At 40.7% G+C, this 16,832-nt stretch overlaps 1 protein-coding gene across 2 annotated transcripts; it reads left to right on the plus strand.

The window, feature by feature from the left end:
• The first annotated feature begins 259 nt into the window (after positions 1-259).
• On the plus strand, positions 260-15,500 carry LOC139562307 (uncharacterized). Of its 2 annotated transcripts, none has more exons than XM_071379911.1 (6): positions 260-550; positions 13,278-13,413; positions 13,562-13,742; positions 13,936-14,037; positions 14,313-14,432; positions 15,223-15,500. In XM_071379911.1, the coding sequence occupies exons 1-6, from the start codon at positions 491-493 to the stop codon at positions 15,311-15,313; spliced, it is 690 nt and encodes a 229-aa protein (XP_071236012.1). In that variant the 5' UTR covers positions 260-490; the 3' UTR covers positions 15,314-15,500. The 2 variants fall into 2 exon arrangements, with proteins under 2 accessions (XP_071236012.1, XP_071236003.1); XM_071379902.1 differs by lacking the exon at positions 260-550 and adding an exon at positions 11,935-12,118.
• The last annotated feature ends 1,332 nt before the right edge of the window (positions 15,501-16,832 follow it).

Here is a 16,832-nt window from a genome sequence, read left to right on the forward strand (position 1 = left end):
TGAGTGTTCCGGGTGAATGACTGTAGACAGAAAAAACAGAGGTAAGTTCAAGGCAAGCAAGACGTACAAAACAACAACACAAACTCTATCAAACTGGAGGCTGATACGCTGGCACAACATACTGTTCATGGCTAACGATCCGGCAGGGAATGGATGTCAGGTCAGCGCTTATGAAGTGGAGGGGTGATGATCAGGACCAGGTGTGCAGATAGCTGATGGGATACAGGTGCGGGTACTCAGAGATCCTCCAACTAGCTACGTCGCCCGGCAACCAGACAGGGTGCGTTCCAGGACACCGGAAAAAACACTCCAGGACAGAACACAGGCAAAAACAGACTCAGGAAGCGGGATTCGTGACAGATACAGGAATGACAGGGTCAATCCAAATCATCTTGGCTCCTGGACTCTGTCCACGTATTTCAAGGCTGAGTTGAAACAATGACTGTTCAATGATCAAAGACCAGCGAAGTTAATCCCTACCATTGTGACAATGAGTCGTCATGATGCTGCATCAAATGTACATGATCCTAGGGGCATTGGCAAACACAATGTAAGTAACTTAATTTATGTTCCCCTAATTGCACTGAATACTCCTGCTGATAGTGCTGCACAAAGTGATATTCCTACTAGGGCACACTGCCTCAGTGCTAACAGTGTAACTCTGACAAACATTATTGTATGCAGTAATCATGAGCCTATAAACCAGAGTTACACTGTTAGCACTGAGGCGGTGTGCCCTAGTAGGAAGACCACTTTGTGCAGCTCACCCTGCACTATCAGCTCCAATATAAATAACATGAGTAAGTCTACTTCTGAAACGCTTCCCAGTGAAGCATTAAAAACAATCAAGCAACCCAGAAAAGTGCTAAAAATAGCCCATATTAACATATGCAGCCTGAGAAACAAGGTCCATGAAGTCAATAACTTGCTTGTAACAGATGACATTCATAATTCTGACTATCTCTGAAACTCACTTAGGTAATACCTTTGATGATACAGTGGTGGCAAATTTTTTATTATTATTTTTTATTTAACCTTTATTTAACCAGGTAGGCTAGTTGAGAACAAGTTCTCATTTTCAACTGTGACCTGGCCAAGATAAAGCAAGGCAGTGTGATAAAAACAACAACACAGAGTTACACATAAACAAATGTACAGTCAATAACACAGTAGAAAAATCAATGTACAGTGTGTGCAAATGTAGAAGAGTAGGGAGGTATGGCAATAAATAGGCCATGGAGGTGAAATAATTACAATTTAGCATTAACACTGGAGTGATAGATAATAATAGCAGATGATATTGCCACTCCTATTTGCCACATCTTCAATTTAAGCCTACTAGAAAGTGTGTTCCCTCAGGCCTGGAGGGAAGTGAAAGTCATTCCGCTACCCAAGAATAGTAAAGCCCCCTTTACTGGCTCAAATAGCTGACTGTCACGCCCTGACCATAGATTGCTTTGTATGTTTGTATGTTTTGTTTGGTCAGGGTGTGATGTGGGTGGGCATTCTATGTTGTATGTCTAGGTTGTCTTTTTCTATGTGTTTGGCCTAGTATGGTTCTCAATCAGAGGCAGGTGTCAGTCGTTGTCTCTGATTGGGAGCCATATTTAGGTAACCTGTTTTTCATTGTGTTTTGTGGGTGATTGTATTTTCTGTTCTGGTTTTTTGTTTTCACCATACAGGAGTGTTCGTTTGTTGTTGTATTGTTTTTGTTCAGTGTTCATTTTTGCGTATTAAACAATATGGACACTTACCACGCTGCGTATTGGTCCTCCTCTTCTCATTCCAACGACGAGCGTTACACTGACCAATCAGCCTTTTACCAACCCTTAGTAAACTTCTGGAAAAAATGGTGTTTGACCAGATACAATGCTATTTCACAGTAAACAAATTGACAACAGACTTTCAGCACGCTTATAGGGAAGGACACTCAACAAGCACAGCACTTACACAAATTATTGATGATTAGCCAGAGAGAAATTGATGATAAAATGATTGTGGGGCTGTCTTGTTAAACTTAAGTGCAGCTTTTGACATTATCGATCATAATCTGCTGCTGGAAAAACGTATGTGTTATGGCTTTACACCCCCCTGCTATAATGTGGACAAAGAGTTACTTGCCTAACAGAACACAGAGCGTGTTCTTTAATGGAAGCCTCTCAAACATAATCCAGGTAGAATCAGGAATTTCCTAGGGTAGCTGTTTAGGCCCCTTGCTTTTTTCAATTTGTACCAATGACATGCCACTGACTTTGAGTAAAGCCAGAGTGTCTATGTATGCAGTTGACTCAATATACACGTCAGCTACTACAGCGACTGAAATGACTGCAACACTCAACAAAGAGTTGCAGTTAGTTTCAGAGTGGGTGGCAAGGAAAAATTTAGCCCTAAATATTTCTAAAACTAAAAGCATTGTATTTGGGACAAAACATTCCCTAAACCCTAAACCTCAACTAAATCTTGTAATAAATAATGTGGAAATTGAGCAAGTTGAGATGGCTAAACTGCTTGGAGTAACCCTGGATTATAAACTATCATGGTCAAAACATATTGATACAATAGTAGCTAAGATGAGGAGAATTATGTACATAATAAAGCGCCACTCTGCATTCTTAACAACACTATCAACAAGGCAGGTCCTTCAGACCCTAATTTTGTGCCACAAAAAAGGAAAATTGCAATTGGCTCAGAAACAGGGTAGCACGGCTGGCTCTTAGATGTACACAGAGAGCTAATATTAATAATGTGCATGTCAATCTCTCCTGGCTCAAAGTGAAGTAGAGATTGACTTCATCCCCACTTGTATTTATGAGAGGTATTGACATGTTGAATGCACCGAGCTGTCTTTCTAAACTAGTGGCACACAGCTCGAACACCCATGCATACCCCACAAGACATGCCACCAGAGGTCTCTTCACAGTCCTCAAGTCCAGAACAGACTATGAGAGGCGCACAGTATACATACAGCAATGACCGCATGGAACTCTATTCCACATCAAGTAACTGATGCAAGCAGTGAAATTAGATTAAGAAAACAGATAAAAAACACCTTATGGAACAGCGGGGACTGTGAAGCAACACAAACATAGGCACAGACACATACACACACACACACACACACACACACACACACACACACACACACACACACACACACACACACACACACACACACACACACACACACACACACACACACACACACACTTTTTGTTTTGATATGCCAACATGTGTCTACTCTAGGACCTTGGTCATTCACAGTGTTTTAAAAGGCTAATAATAGTACTACTGAAATATATAAATGGGCCTGTCAATTGAGCCAGACATTTTAAAAGGCCAACATTGGAATAATAATCAAATCTATTTTGCATAAATGTACAGGTAACTGACAAAATAAAGGAAACACTTGAGTAAATGGGGGATGCAAAGTACACTGAACAAAAATATAAATGCAACATGTAAAGTGTCGGTCCCATATTTCAAGAAGAAAAATAAATCCCTGATATGTTCCATAGGCACAAAAACCTTATTTCTCTAAAATTGTGTGCAGGTAATGGCGGGCTGAACGTAGTTATGTAGTACCTCAAGATAAAAACGTAATATTCAATATCGGCAAGTTAGATTAAATATTAGCACTACACAATCTGGTGATAACCTTCAATCTGGATAATAACACAAAACAAATCTTAAGACTAGAGACATTTATCGACAAATATTACGAAAACAAGCAACACCCAAACATGACGGAGAGTAAGACAGGGGAACTGATTTCAAAACGAAAACGTGACGAAGATGATTTAATATTTTCACCACCGGGAATGGTAAAGGTCGAAACCGATCCGTTAAAATCAATAAATAACAAACTGGGTATACTTGAATTAGTCAGTAAGGATATACAGTGGGGCAAAAAAGTATTTAGTCAGCCACCAATTGTGCAAGTTCTCCCACTTAAAAAGATGAGAGAGGCCTGTAATTTTCATCATAGGTACACTTCAACCATGACAGACAAAATGAGGAAAACAAATCCAGAAAATCACATTGTAGGATTTTTTATGAATTTATTTGCAAATTATGGTGGAAAATAAGTATTTGGTCAATAACAAAAGTTTATCTCAATACTTTGTTATATACCCTTTGTTGGCAATGACAGAGGTCAAACGTTTTCTGTAAGTCTTCACAAGGTTTTCACACACTGTTGCTGGTATTTTGGCCCATTCCTCCATGCAGATCTCCTCTAGAGCAGTGATGTTTTGGGGCTGTTGCTGGGCAACACGGACTTTCAACTATATTATATCCTATATTGATGGAATGGTCCACATCCCTATACCCTAGACACCCACCTGAATGACCCAGATACTAAGGAGAAGTCCCTAACTGTTTTATGGGCCTGCTGTATGAGGTCTGTATGCAGCCAAAATGCGGTCAGAGACCTAGAGTAGCACTGCCCCCTCAAGATTCTGAGCATGCTTGGCAGGGTTGATACTGCAAAGCCAAAGCCCCATAAAGGGAGAGCATAATATACAAGGACATTTTCAAAGCTGCTCCTCCACCCAGGCAGTGGCAGTGCTGGCAACACTAGCTGCAGTAACCCACGGGGAGGGGGTCACACTCGTACATTCAGAGAGGGGGTATATTATTGTTGCACTGGTGGCACAAAATCAAAAGTCTGACTGCATGGAGATGCTTGGGAGTATGGTCAATACAGGGGACTGTGTTGTGGATGTCCTCAGGGAAAAGGTGTACATTTGACCTCCATCATCTAGGACGTGACAATGGTTAATAAAATCTCTCAATTTCTGCCCATTTTTTTTGCACAGTCTTGCAGGCCTTCTGATACAGCTGCAACTGTATATGCATTCGTAAAATCAAGACCTTTCTTGAGTTGGGCTCTGGGATGGTGCAACTGTTGAGAATGTGAGCCTATGGTTGTGTGGGGGGAAAGGGTTGAGTGTGTATGAGTGTGTGGGTGTATGTGCGTATCCCACAACTGTTGCGAAGGAGTAAAAGATGTTAGGGACAATATAGGATGATTCACAATAATTGTTTGCTAATATAATAATTGCTTGTGATAATGTAATTTTGGTAATGGCGAGACTGGTGAGAGGTAAAATCCTTTGCATAAATTGCCTACATTACTACAAATATTAATAGCTAATTATGGTGTTTCCTTTATTTTGACAGTTACCTGTACATAAATAATTAGTCTACATCTCAAAGTATAACCTAGGTCAGTGGTTCCCAGAACCCTGGGGTCACTTGGCCTATCCACAGGGGGTACATGAGAAGACTCATGAGACCATAGGCCTACTGGTAAAATGCACATAACTGGGTACTTCAGGGGTAGTCCGGGAAGAGCAAAATTCAGTTGGTTGGGAAAAAGGTTGGGAACCACAGGCATAGGTGAAATGTCTATACCGATGCTGACATGAGGGAGGTGGCAGAAAATGTAGCCAAACTTCAATGGGACTTTTAATTACATAAATATAGGCTAAGCACCAGTAATGTTTGACAAATATAATGTTGGAAAATTAACATTAACATCTAAAGGCTTGATTCTGTTAATGTACTTCAACATCTGCATTGCTTGCTGTTTGGGGTTTTAGGCTGGGTTTCTGTAAGCACTTTGTGACGTCGGCTGATGTAAAAAGGGCTTTATAAATATATTTGATTGATTGATACTTGAGACATGGTTCATTCAGATCAAATGGTCACAAGAGCGGAGAGAAAGGCCAGTGTATGTTGCGCACCACACACATCACCCACCTGCAGAGGCATACAGCATTTTGAAACTGTTAAGCCATGAACTTAATTATTTAAAAACTGGAGGTTTTATGTCATTTTATGATACATATTTTGAGGTGAAAGAAAGGCACCTGTTTAGGCGAGGTGCTGTCGTGCGGTGTAGAACGCTTGAAAAAGAAAAGGAGAGCCGCACACTCTAGGAGCTCAGATGCAATAATTTAATAACCAACGTTTCGACAGACAAGCTGTCTTCATCAGGGAATAATCTTACCTTGATTCAAAGTTGGCTAGCCAAAATAAGCATTTCTATCAAGTTCTTTCTTTCATTGTCTAGCAGCCAAAGACACAATCCTAGTCATATTAGCATCCCATGCTAGTTGTTGCATCTTTCGAGCTCCCGTCTTTCTAAAATTCGAACAGATTTTTTCATCTCTGTCACATGAAACAGTTCGCATTTGCAATGCGCTTTTTTGAATGGTGTGTTCCTCTAAATGCATTTTGGAACATTTGCACGTAGCCTACTGCCGTGTGAAGAAATAATAGTCAATCAACATTTTAAGAAACTTTCTGATCTGTTGCATCAGCCTTGCTAAAAAAAATAAAGTATATGTATAGTGGTTGTATGATTTTTGGATCTATCCTCCCAGAACTGTCCCACAATCTGTTTTGAGCCGTCCCAGACATTTTTCTTAGCGTCCCCGGGACGACGGGATGCCCTGTCATTACCAGTCTCCCAGTCCCTGCCGCTGAAAAGCATCCCCAATCAAATTATGTCAATTAGCCTATCAGAAGCTTCTAAAGCCATGACATCCTTTTCTGGAATTTTCCAAGCTGTTTAAAGGCACAGTCAACTTAGTGTATGTACATTTCTGACCCACTGGAATTGTGATACAGTGAATAATAAGTGAAATAATCTGTCTATAAACTGTTGTTTGAAAAATTACTTGTCTCATGCACAAAGTAGATGTCCTAACCGACTTGCCAAAACTATAGTTTGTTAACAAGAAATTTGTGGAGTGGTTGAAAAACAAGTTTTAATGACTCCAACCTAAGTGTATGTAAACTTCCGACTTCAACTGTATATATTCTCACTTGTGAATTTGTATTTTTTTTACCTTTATTTAACTAGGCAAGTCAGTTAAGAGCAAATTCTTATTTTCAATTACAGGCTAGGAACAGTGGGTTAACTGCCTTGTTCAGTGGCAGAACGACAGATTTTCACCTGGTTATCTCAGGGATTTGATCTTGCAATTGGTTGCAAGTCCAACGCTCTAACCACTAGGCTACCTGCCGCCCATGATACCCAGCATGATACCCATGAATGATACCCAGCATAAGAAACAATGCCTTTTTCAAGTCATTGTCACACACCTCATGTAGCCTTACCCATAGGCTTATATGTTTTATAAGGTTTTGTCGTGTCTTTGGCTATGCCGGATTAAGTGATATGACATGCTATTCTATAAAATCCTTTCTCTGTAATTAATATTACCTGATTGAGCTAATCATGTAAATGTAATTAACCAGAAAGTTGGGGCACCACAAAATAATATTTATAGAGCAGTTATCTTCCGAATAAACTCTTAAAGATCTCGTAATATTTTACATCAATAGCAGTCAATATTAATCGTCACCTTATTTCAGTCTCATCTGAAAGTTATAAATTCTTGGTTATCTTCACGAACCCTGGCTAACAAGTTGAATCAGCAATTTTTATTTATTTTATTTTATTTAACCTTTATTTAACCAGGTAGGCAAATTGAGAACACGTTCTCATTTACAATTGCGACCTGGCCAAGATAAAGCAAAGCAGTTCGACACATACAACAACACATAGTTACACATGGAGTAAAACAAACATATAGTCAATGATACAGTGAAAAAAAATAAGTCTATATACAATGTGAGCAAGTGAGGTGAGATAAGGGAGGTGAAGGCAAACAAATATATGTATAAATAAATAAAAATATAAAAAGGCCATGGTGGCGAAGTAAATACAACACAGCAAGTAAAATAAAAACTAAAAACACTGGAATGGTTGGTTTGCAGTGGAAGAAAGCGCAAAGTAGAGACAGAAATAATGGGGTGCAAAGGAGCAAAATAAATAAATAAATACAGTAGGTAAAGAGGTAGTTGTTTGGGCTAAATTATAGATGGGCTATGTACAGGTGCAGTAATCTATGAGCTGCTCTGACAGCTGGTGCTTAAAGCTAGTGAGGGAGATAAGTGTTTCCAGTTTCAGAGATTTTTGTAGTTCGTTCCAGTCATTGGCAGCAGAGAACTGGAAGGAGAGGCGGCCAAAGGAAGAATTGGTTTTGGGGGTGACCAGAGAGATATACCTGCTGGAGCGCGTGCTACAGGTAGGTGTTGCTATGGTGACCAGCGAGCTGAGATAAGGGGGGACTTTACCTAGCAGGGTCTTGTAGATGACCTGGAACCAGTGGGTTTGGCGACGAGTATGAAGCGAGGGCCAGCCAACGAGAGTGTACAGGTCGCAGTGGTGGGTAGTATATGGGGCTTTGGTGACAAAACGGATGGCACTGTGATAGACTGCATCCAATTTATTGAGTAGGGTTTTGGAGGCTATTTTGTAAATGACATCACCGAAGTCGAGGATTGGTAGGATGGTCAGTTTTACAAGGGTATGTTTGGCAGCATGAGTGAAGGATGCTTTGTTGCGGAATAGGAAGCCAATTCTAGATTTAACTTTGGATTGGAGATGTTTGATGTGAGTCTGGAAGGAGAGTTTACAGTCTAACCAGACACCTAGGTATTTGTAGTTGTCCACATATTCTAAGTCAGAGCCGTCCAGAGTAGTGATGTTGGACAGGCGGGCAGGTGCAGGCAATACAAAATTGGGTTTAATTATTTATTTACTAAATACCTAACTAATCACACAGAATTACATATACACAGAATTAATCATACCTTGATTACAAATTATGTCATAAAGGAAAACATCCCTAGCGGAAGGAACAGATATGACAGCTGGTTACCCAAAGGAAAGGGGGCTGGGTTTGAGTGAAAGAGCGGGAAGACTGAAGAACAAAGGGAGAAGCGATGTCTCTATCGGGCCGTAGGCAACTACTCTATCGTAAATACAGAATCTTATGCATTCTAAATTACCGGCCATTTGGAAAAGGAAAATGCAATAAATATTTACTCTGAGCTGCACTTCGGTAGGTTGGTGGTAGATGGAAGGCCATGTTGCCCAACAGAGTCTTTTGTCCTTTGAAGAATGTCTCTGGTGATAAATTGGATTCGCTGTAGTAACGTCGTTGTGTGGTGGACGGGATACTCTGTCTGTTCTTTCCCAGCCCACGTTTGCAGCTGCTGTTGCTAACTCAACGGCTAGGAGGTATCACTTCTGTAGTGAATAAGAGTTCAAAGTTCATACCATTCGCAACCAAAGCTCACGCTGAGGTTGGCTTCGTTCTGTAGTTATTATCTGAACCCTTCTGACATCGGATCGTCATCCTAATGTACCCGGAACAGATAGTTATATTGTCGTCAAGGCTTTATATAGGAAGGGAGAGGAAGGCGTGTTTCATAGTTTATAACCAATTTCTCTTCACGTGGGCGGGCCACTGAGTCGGGCCTAAACCCAATTCTCACATTTTAGAAGCTAAAATCACATTTCATCCCATCACGAATAATTTCATATTCAAACATTTAAATTGCACAACAATTCCATGTGAATCTGATAACTATAATGTGTAGACTTTCCACTGTAGAGTTTATGTCATCCTATCATTGATGAGAATGTCTCAGATGACAACCAAACTGACATCATATTCATTAAGTACCAACGCATATGTTCAACTGGTTGGATTACCAAAATATGGTTAATTTCTCCCCACCTTCTGATGTTCCCAGAATCTCCATGTTAACCAAGGGATTTTCAATAGTCACATCAGTAGGGTAGAGAGAGGAAAAAGGGGGGAGATGTATTTATGACTGTCATAAACCTACTCCCAGGCCAGCGTCATGACAGTTTGTATCACAACTAAAGTGGCCAAATAACTTCTTAAAATTAAGCACATTAATCAGCATAATTGTTATTTTCAGTCACTTTTGATAATGGTGTTCTCCGCTAATGGAACATTTGCGCTTTAAGCCTACAACCATGTGCGCATTAACGCATTTATAATGTGAAGAAATAGCCTAATAGTTTATCAACATTTTAAGCTAAATGTTCTGATCTCTTGCGTCAGCCACATTGTGTAAAAAGTTTTTTTGATGCTAGTGGTTGTATTAATTTGGGATCTATCGCATCCCACAACTGTCCCAGACTATGTTTGGAATATTTATTTCTCGCACAGAATATAATAGGATAGGCTTTTGTACTATGGGAGACCGCAGAGTGAAGGAAAAGCAGCCAACAAGTGCTCAGCATATGTGGGAACTCCTTCAAGACTGTTGGAAAAGCATTCCAGGTGAAGCTGGTTGAGAGAATGCCAAGAGTGTGCGGAGCTGTCATCAAGGCAAAGGGTGGCTACTTTGAAGAATCTCAAATATGAAATAAAGTATTTTGTTATTTCATAGTTTTGATGTCTTCACTATTATTCTACAATGTATAAAATAGTAAAAATGAAGAAAAATCCTTGAATGAGTAGGTGTGTCCAAATTTTTGACTGGTACTGTATATTTATCCATTTTTAATTCAGGCTGTAACACAACAAAATGTGGAATAAGTAAAGGGGTATGAATACTTTCTGAAGTTGCCGTATATCTATGAAAAATCTTGCTCACAACATTTGAGATATAACCTGAGTGGATCCTCATGCTTTTAGGGTACATTAAGCTGAAATTAGGTTGTAAGGGTCCAACAGATTCATCATGACTGCCTTCCGGGTTCTGGCACCATTGTGCACCTATCTGCTTTGATTGGATTGTAATTGGCTACCCCGATCCTGTCACTCTGGGGAAAATGACCTGGAAAGACCATGTCAGGGGGGTACAGTGGGGACACAAAGACACCCTGCAGCCGCTGGCTGAATAATAGATGAATGTGAAGAGCGGTGACTGTAGAGAGGTGAACCTTGGTTGAGATCTAAGCAGGGGCCATTGAGTGACAGGCCATTGGGTGAGAGACCATTGGGTGACAGACAAGGCCAGTGAGCTGTGAGAGCTTAGAGCCCGTTGAAGGAAGGCTGCTCAGATTTCAGAGAGAGAGAGAGAGAAAGAGAGAAAGAGAAGTGCTTTGGTTCCTCCTGGCTTGGGTGCTGCTCATCTCACAACTGCCACATACAGTATAAGGGAGGTTGAGGCACCAACTCTACAATGTGCTTGCAGTAGAAAGTTGAAAGGATTCAAAGGATTTTTAAAAACTGAATAGCTAACCCAACACATTAGCCTACAGAGGCAGGATCTTAATTTCATCAGTAGTGTAAAGTACTTAAGTAAAACTACTTTCAAGTACTACTTAAGTCGTTTTTTTTGGGTATCTGTACTTTACTTTACTATTTGATTTTGGACAACTTTTACTTTTACTTCCCTACAATCCTGAAGACAATAATGTCATTTTTACTCCATACATTTTCCCTGACACCCAAAAATAGTCATTACATTTTGAACGCTTAGCAGGACAGGCAAATCGTCCAATTCACACACTTCTCAAGAGAACATCCCTGGTCATCCCTACTGCCTCTGATCTGACGGACTCACTAAACACAAAGTCATTTTCTATTAAGGTATCTTCACTTCTACTCAAGTATGACAATTGGGTACTTTTTCTACCACTGAATTTGATCACCATGTTGCAGGATAACTTTCCTGCAATGCAGGACATTTTAAACTTGTAGTGTATTTGAGGTTTAAAAAATTGCCATTTCCACTGAGATTTCATACTTGATTTTCAACCCCTACAAAAATGTCCAGTAATTATAATCCACTTAATAATTCACATTTCCTGTTGCTGCAGGATTATTTTCCTGCAGTAACAAACTGGCTCAAATTAAGATCCTACATTTGTATTGCTCCTTTCCAACTATTGTCCTGTTGCAAATGATCGCATTGAGTGCAGTTAAAAGGATTGTTCATGACAGAGACAGACTACAACAGTATATCTTGAAGATAAATGAAAAGGGGGCGATCTAGAGAGGGAGGTAGAGGGATAGAGGGATAGAAATAAAGCAAGGGAGGAGTGAGCAGATGACAGAGAGAGGGAGGATTCAGCTTGGGTTGGAAAGGTTGAGATTCACATAGCTCTTTGTAGGAGAGGTACTGTATAGCGACTGGGGCTCCTGGGGAGATCATGTCTCTCCAGCTCCAAATCAGCACATACACAGAGGAGTTCAGTTCACCTGGACGAGGGAAACCAACTCGACCAAGACCGTCCTCAGCCCACCGCAGAAATAACCCCCACCCCAGACCGGTAAGAACCAGGACATATAGTAATATACTGGTAACAGCCAGGACAAACCACATAGACAGGTTAAGAGTAATGGAGTGTAGTTGAAGTGGATGCTAATTGCAGTACAAGTGATATTACTCTGACATAACAGAAATATCAACTTGCAGTTGTTGACATAAGCATTAAAAGTTGATATACCGGTATATTTCACACTATTTTGTGTAACGTCTTCTACTTATGAATGCATTCTGTTTATATTATGAATGTTGTGTTATGAAGTCCTTGTGCAGGTTCCCTTCAAATACTCTGATACCCATATTTCATAGCAACGGTCTACATTCTACACACATCTGCCTGGTTAACACTCTGAGAATGGCACATGCTCGATGTCTGAATTGTATCAGAGGTTTTCTAATTGATTGGATGATGTTTCAGATGACAACAAATCCCCCTGTGGGTTTGCTACTTTTTCCTCTTGCCTCCTTTGTCCCCTATACACTTCCTCTCTTCATTGACCCAGAATGAGGCCTAAACCCTCTTACGCTAATTGGAGGGCCATTGTTTACATACATCTCTACAGGGTGAAAGCTGCATGTCATCTATTATTCAATGCTTCCCTCTCTCCCCTCGTGAGATGGCATGTAAACAGAATCACGAGGAAGCTTTACCTTTCCTACCCATAACATAATGCTTAATGATTGTGTGTATACAGTAACACATAGATACTAGATATAGAACCGGATGTGTTTTTGGCCCGGGACAGTAGAGACACACAGACCATACACAAAAAGCAAATGTAACAATTTTCTGTAATGCATTATTACTTGGTATAGGCATGTATGAGCCTTTAGAATGTCTTATTATAATATGTTATGTTAGGTATGTTATGTAGTAGGACATCTTCAACTGACCCCAAAATGGCTGTTATTTAGCCAGTATTATTATGACAGAGAAAAGCAGGGCATACATGCTTTTGACAAGTCTTACAATGCACTGTAACTACATTATTATGCATTATACCCGCAGGCTTCAAGTAAAGTGTTACCAAATCCTCTTCTTACACTACTATCCCCATAATTATCCAGAATGCGTCACCTGAGCCAACCATCCATCTATCTTCAGTGCTCAGAGCCGAGGGACGGGTGTCTTATTTCCTCTCTTTCCCCATCTACCCATACAGGACTTCCTGTTGCCCAGGAAACTGCAGACGAGCCACAGGGCCTCCCGGTCAGTGTTCCAGGTTGCTACTGCTCCTGTAAACAACGGCCGTCCACTTTTCCCTCCTGTCCGGCACTTGTCTTTTCAGCATAACCCAGGTATGACACTCTGTGCTCTATTCTACCTGTTCAACCAATCATTGCCTTATCATCATCTCATCTCCCCCTTGTTGTTTGTGTGTATGTGCGTGCGTGCCTGCACGGTACATTTGTTTTGCATGATCTTATGTGGCTCTTCTTCCACAAGATGGCAAACGTGCATGCTCTCTCAGTGCTGTGGACACAGAGCCGCCACGCATACCACCCCTCAGCCCATCCAGAACAACACAGCACATGCTGCCACTTGCAGGCTGGCTAGACAAACCACACATGACTGACCCCTCCATCAGAGACATGCAAATCCAACCACTCCTAAAAAACATACAAAGGTAAAGTATGAGGTCTTCACTCCTTATGTCTTTTAGTTTTTTATCCAAATCAGTCACCCAGTGCATGTATTATTATAATGATGCAGTGTATACTGCCACATGTTGCTCTGATTGAAATTGAAATTTTCTGGGATTTATTCCAATGGAGATTATTATAATACTTGCGATTAATACGACTTGATGTTGATTACAGCAACATGGATTCCTCCAAGTCATTACAACAGAGGCCAGCTTGCTACCTGACTGATACCCAGTGTTACCGGGGTGACCATCCACACTCATCACAGGGACTAAGGTGAGAGTGACCTTTGAACCCTGACCTCCGGAGGCAAGTTCAAGCTCATTTCAATTTATTACACATGTAAAAAAAGATGGACAAATTATGAATGTCAACGTATGAGCCCCATAAAAAAACCATAGTCTCAATCCATTTTTGACGGATACAAAATATCTGTTTACTTGTTACCCATTTGAATACCATACTGTAAACACTTAATTCATTTGAAAGGGCATATACAATTTATATGCATTAGTTTGTTGGGAAATTCAAACTGTCTTTGTTTCTGACAGGAGAAACTCAGGCATTGAACATCGGAATGGACTTCAAAATGGCAGCCTCCCAGGCGTTAGGCACCTCCTACCACAGGCCCACTACCGGAGGTCTCGCTCCAATACTACACTGGATTCATGGTACAGTACATGCTCTTACATCTCAGTACATGTTCTCAGTAACACATTGTTTTGAAAAGCCTACTACAGACTATATAAAGATATTGAACTATCCACAGTTTCAAGTGTGAAGTGCAACACACAATACTGTAGCCAAATTTACAGTCGGGGTATATAGTGAATGTAGTTCCATGCCATCAGTGGTGTAAAGTAAAAAATACTTGAAAGTACTACTTAAGTAGTTTTTTTTGGTATCTGTACTTTACTTTACTATATATATTTATGACAACTTTTACTTTTACTTTACTACATTCCCAATGAAAATAATGTACTTTTCACTCTATACATTTTCCCTGACACCCAAAAGTATTTGTTACATTTTGAAAGCTTAGTTGAAAGCTTAGCAGGACAGGAAAATGGTTAAATTCACGCTCTTATCAAAATAACATCCCTGGTCATCCCTACGGCCTTTGATCTAGCGGAATCACTAAAAACACATGCTTAACTTGTGTCCCTGGCTATCCATAAATAAAAAAACAAGAAAATGGTGCCATCTGGCTTGCTTAATATAAGGAATTTGTAATTGTTTATACTTTAACTTTTGATACTTAAGTATATTTAAAACCTAATACTTTTAGACTTTTACTCAAGTAGTATTTTACTAGGTGACTTTCACTTGAGTCATTTTCTATTAAGGTATCTTAACTTTTACTCAAGTATGACATTTGGGTGCTTTTTCCACCACCGCATGCCATTGCAGCTACAGTCGACACATATTATATCAAATGTATAGTTTGTTTTTATGTTACAGTGGTGGATACAGCTGTTTCAACGTGGTGAAACCTTACCAGGCTGGATACTACATCATTCATCCAGAATTTGTGTCTGAGTGCCTACGCTGAAAGTTTAACCACATGTTCAATAAACTGTACTGGATTTTTCAGAGATCTTCTGCAGTGTTTTGATCTTGACAGCTGATTAATTTAATGCTTTATTCATAACCCATTTATAATGTAAAGTAACAATGTAAAGTAATATTACCTGAAATCCAAGTTATTAAAATGGAAATAAAGGAAGCATATACCAACACTGTTGGCTTGAAACTTTGTTGCAGCTTAGTCTGATTCCGCTGTGCTGTTCCACCACCAAGGGGTAAACAGATAGTATTGCATGAGTGAGTTCATACCAAGAGAATACAGATGGGTTTTTAGCTATTGTTCTCTTTCTTGTGTCTGGTTTTCACAAGAGAAGGTCACGGTTGTTTTATATGGGTATCTTTCATTTATTTGGCGTGGGCTCCGGCCAAACAGTAGGCTGCGTGGATAAACTGTGAATTCGTAAACTCAAGCCTCTGTCGGAACAATTGTTCCTTTATGATCTAGCCAGGTCATTACATTGGTGTCAGAAGTAAAAACGCTTGAGGTAGACCGCTAGAATGATGGCGGCTGAAGCGGGCATGAGTGCTTCGTCGACTGTGCTTTGCGCGGATTCTGATGAACGGACCGAAGGGGTGACGTAGACGCTGCGGACGAGAAATCTGGGGTTCAGGATGTAAACAAACATGGCGGCGCCCAGTTCCATATTGTGTTAAGACTCCGAAGTACTCCGGTAAGGCGGATTGGGAAGCTTTTCATGCTCAGTTTGAACTGTTAGCTCATTTTGGAGGGTGGTAGAATGAGGATAGGGCACTGCAGTTGGCTTTGTGCCTCACAGATGATGCTTTGTCCTGTTTGATATTGATTGACATTACTGTGCAGCCGTCTTCATCGACCTGGCCAAGGCTTTCGACTCTGTCAATCACCATATTCTTATCGGCAGACTCAGTAGCCTCGGTTTTTCTAATGACTGCCTTGCCTGGTTCACCAACTACTTTGCAGACAGAGTTCAGTGTGTCAAATCGGAGGGCATGTTGTCCGGTCCTCTGGCAGTCTCTATGGGGGTACCACAGGGTTCAATTCTCGGGCCGACTCTTTTCTCTGTATACATCAATGATGTTGCTCTTGCTGCGGGCGATTCCCTGATCCACCTCTACGCAGACGACACCATTCTATATACTTCCGGCCCTTCCTTGGACACTGTGCTATCTAACCTCCAAACGAGCTTCAATGCCATACAACACTCCTTCCGTGGCCTCCAACTGCTCTTAAACGCTAGTAAAACCAAATGCATGCTTTTCAACCGTTCGCTGCCTGCACCCGCACGCCCGACTAGCATCACCACCCTGGACGGTTCCGACCTAGAATATGTGGACATCTATAAGTACCTAGGTGTCTGGCTAGACTGCAAACTCTCCTTCCAGACTCATATCAAACATCTCCAATCCAAAATCAAATCAAGAATCGGCTTTCTATTCCGCAACAAAGCCTCCTTCACTCACGCCGCCAAACTTACCCTAGTAAAACTGACTATCCTACCGATCCT

This window comes from Salvelinus alpinus, chromosome 2 (assembly GCF_045679555.1).
Source record: "Salvelinus alpinus chromosome 2, SLU_Salpinus.1, whole genome shotgun sequence".
Classification (NCBI taxonomy): domain Eukaryota; kingdom Metazoa; phylum Chordata; class Actinopteri; order Salmoniformes; family Salmonidae; genus Salvelinus; species Salvelinus alpinus.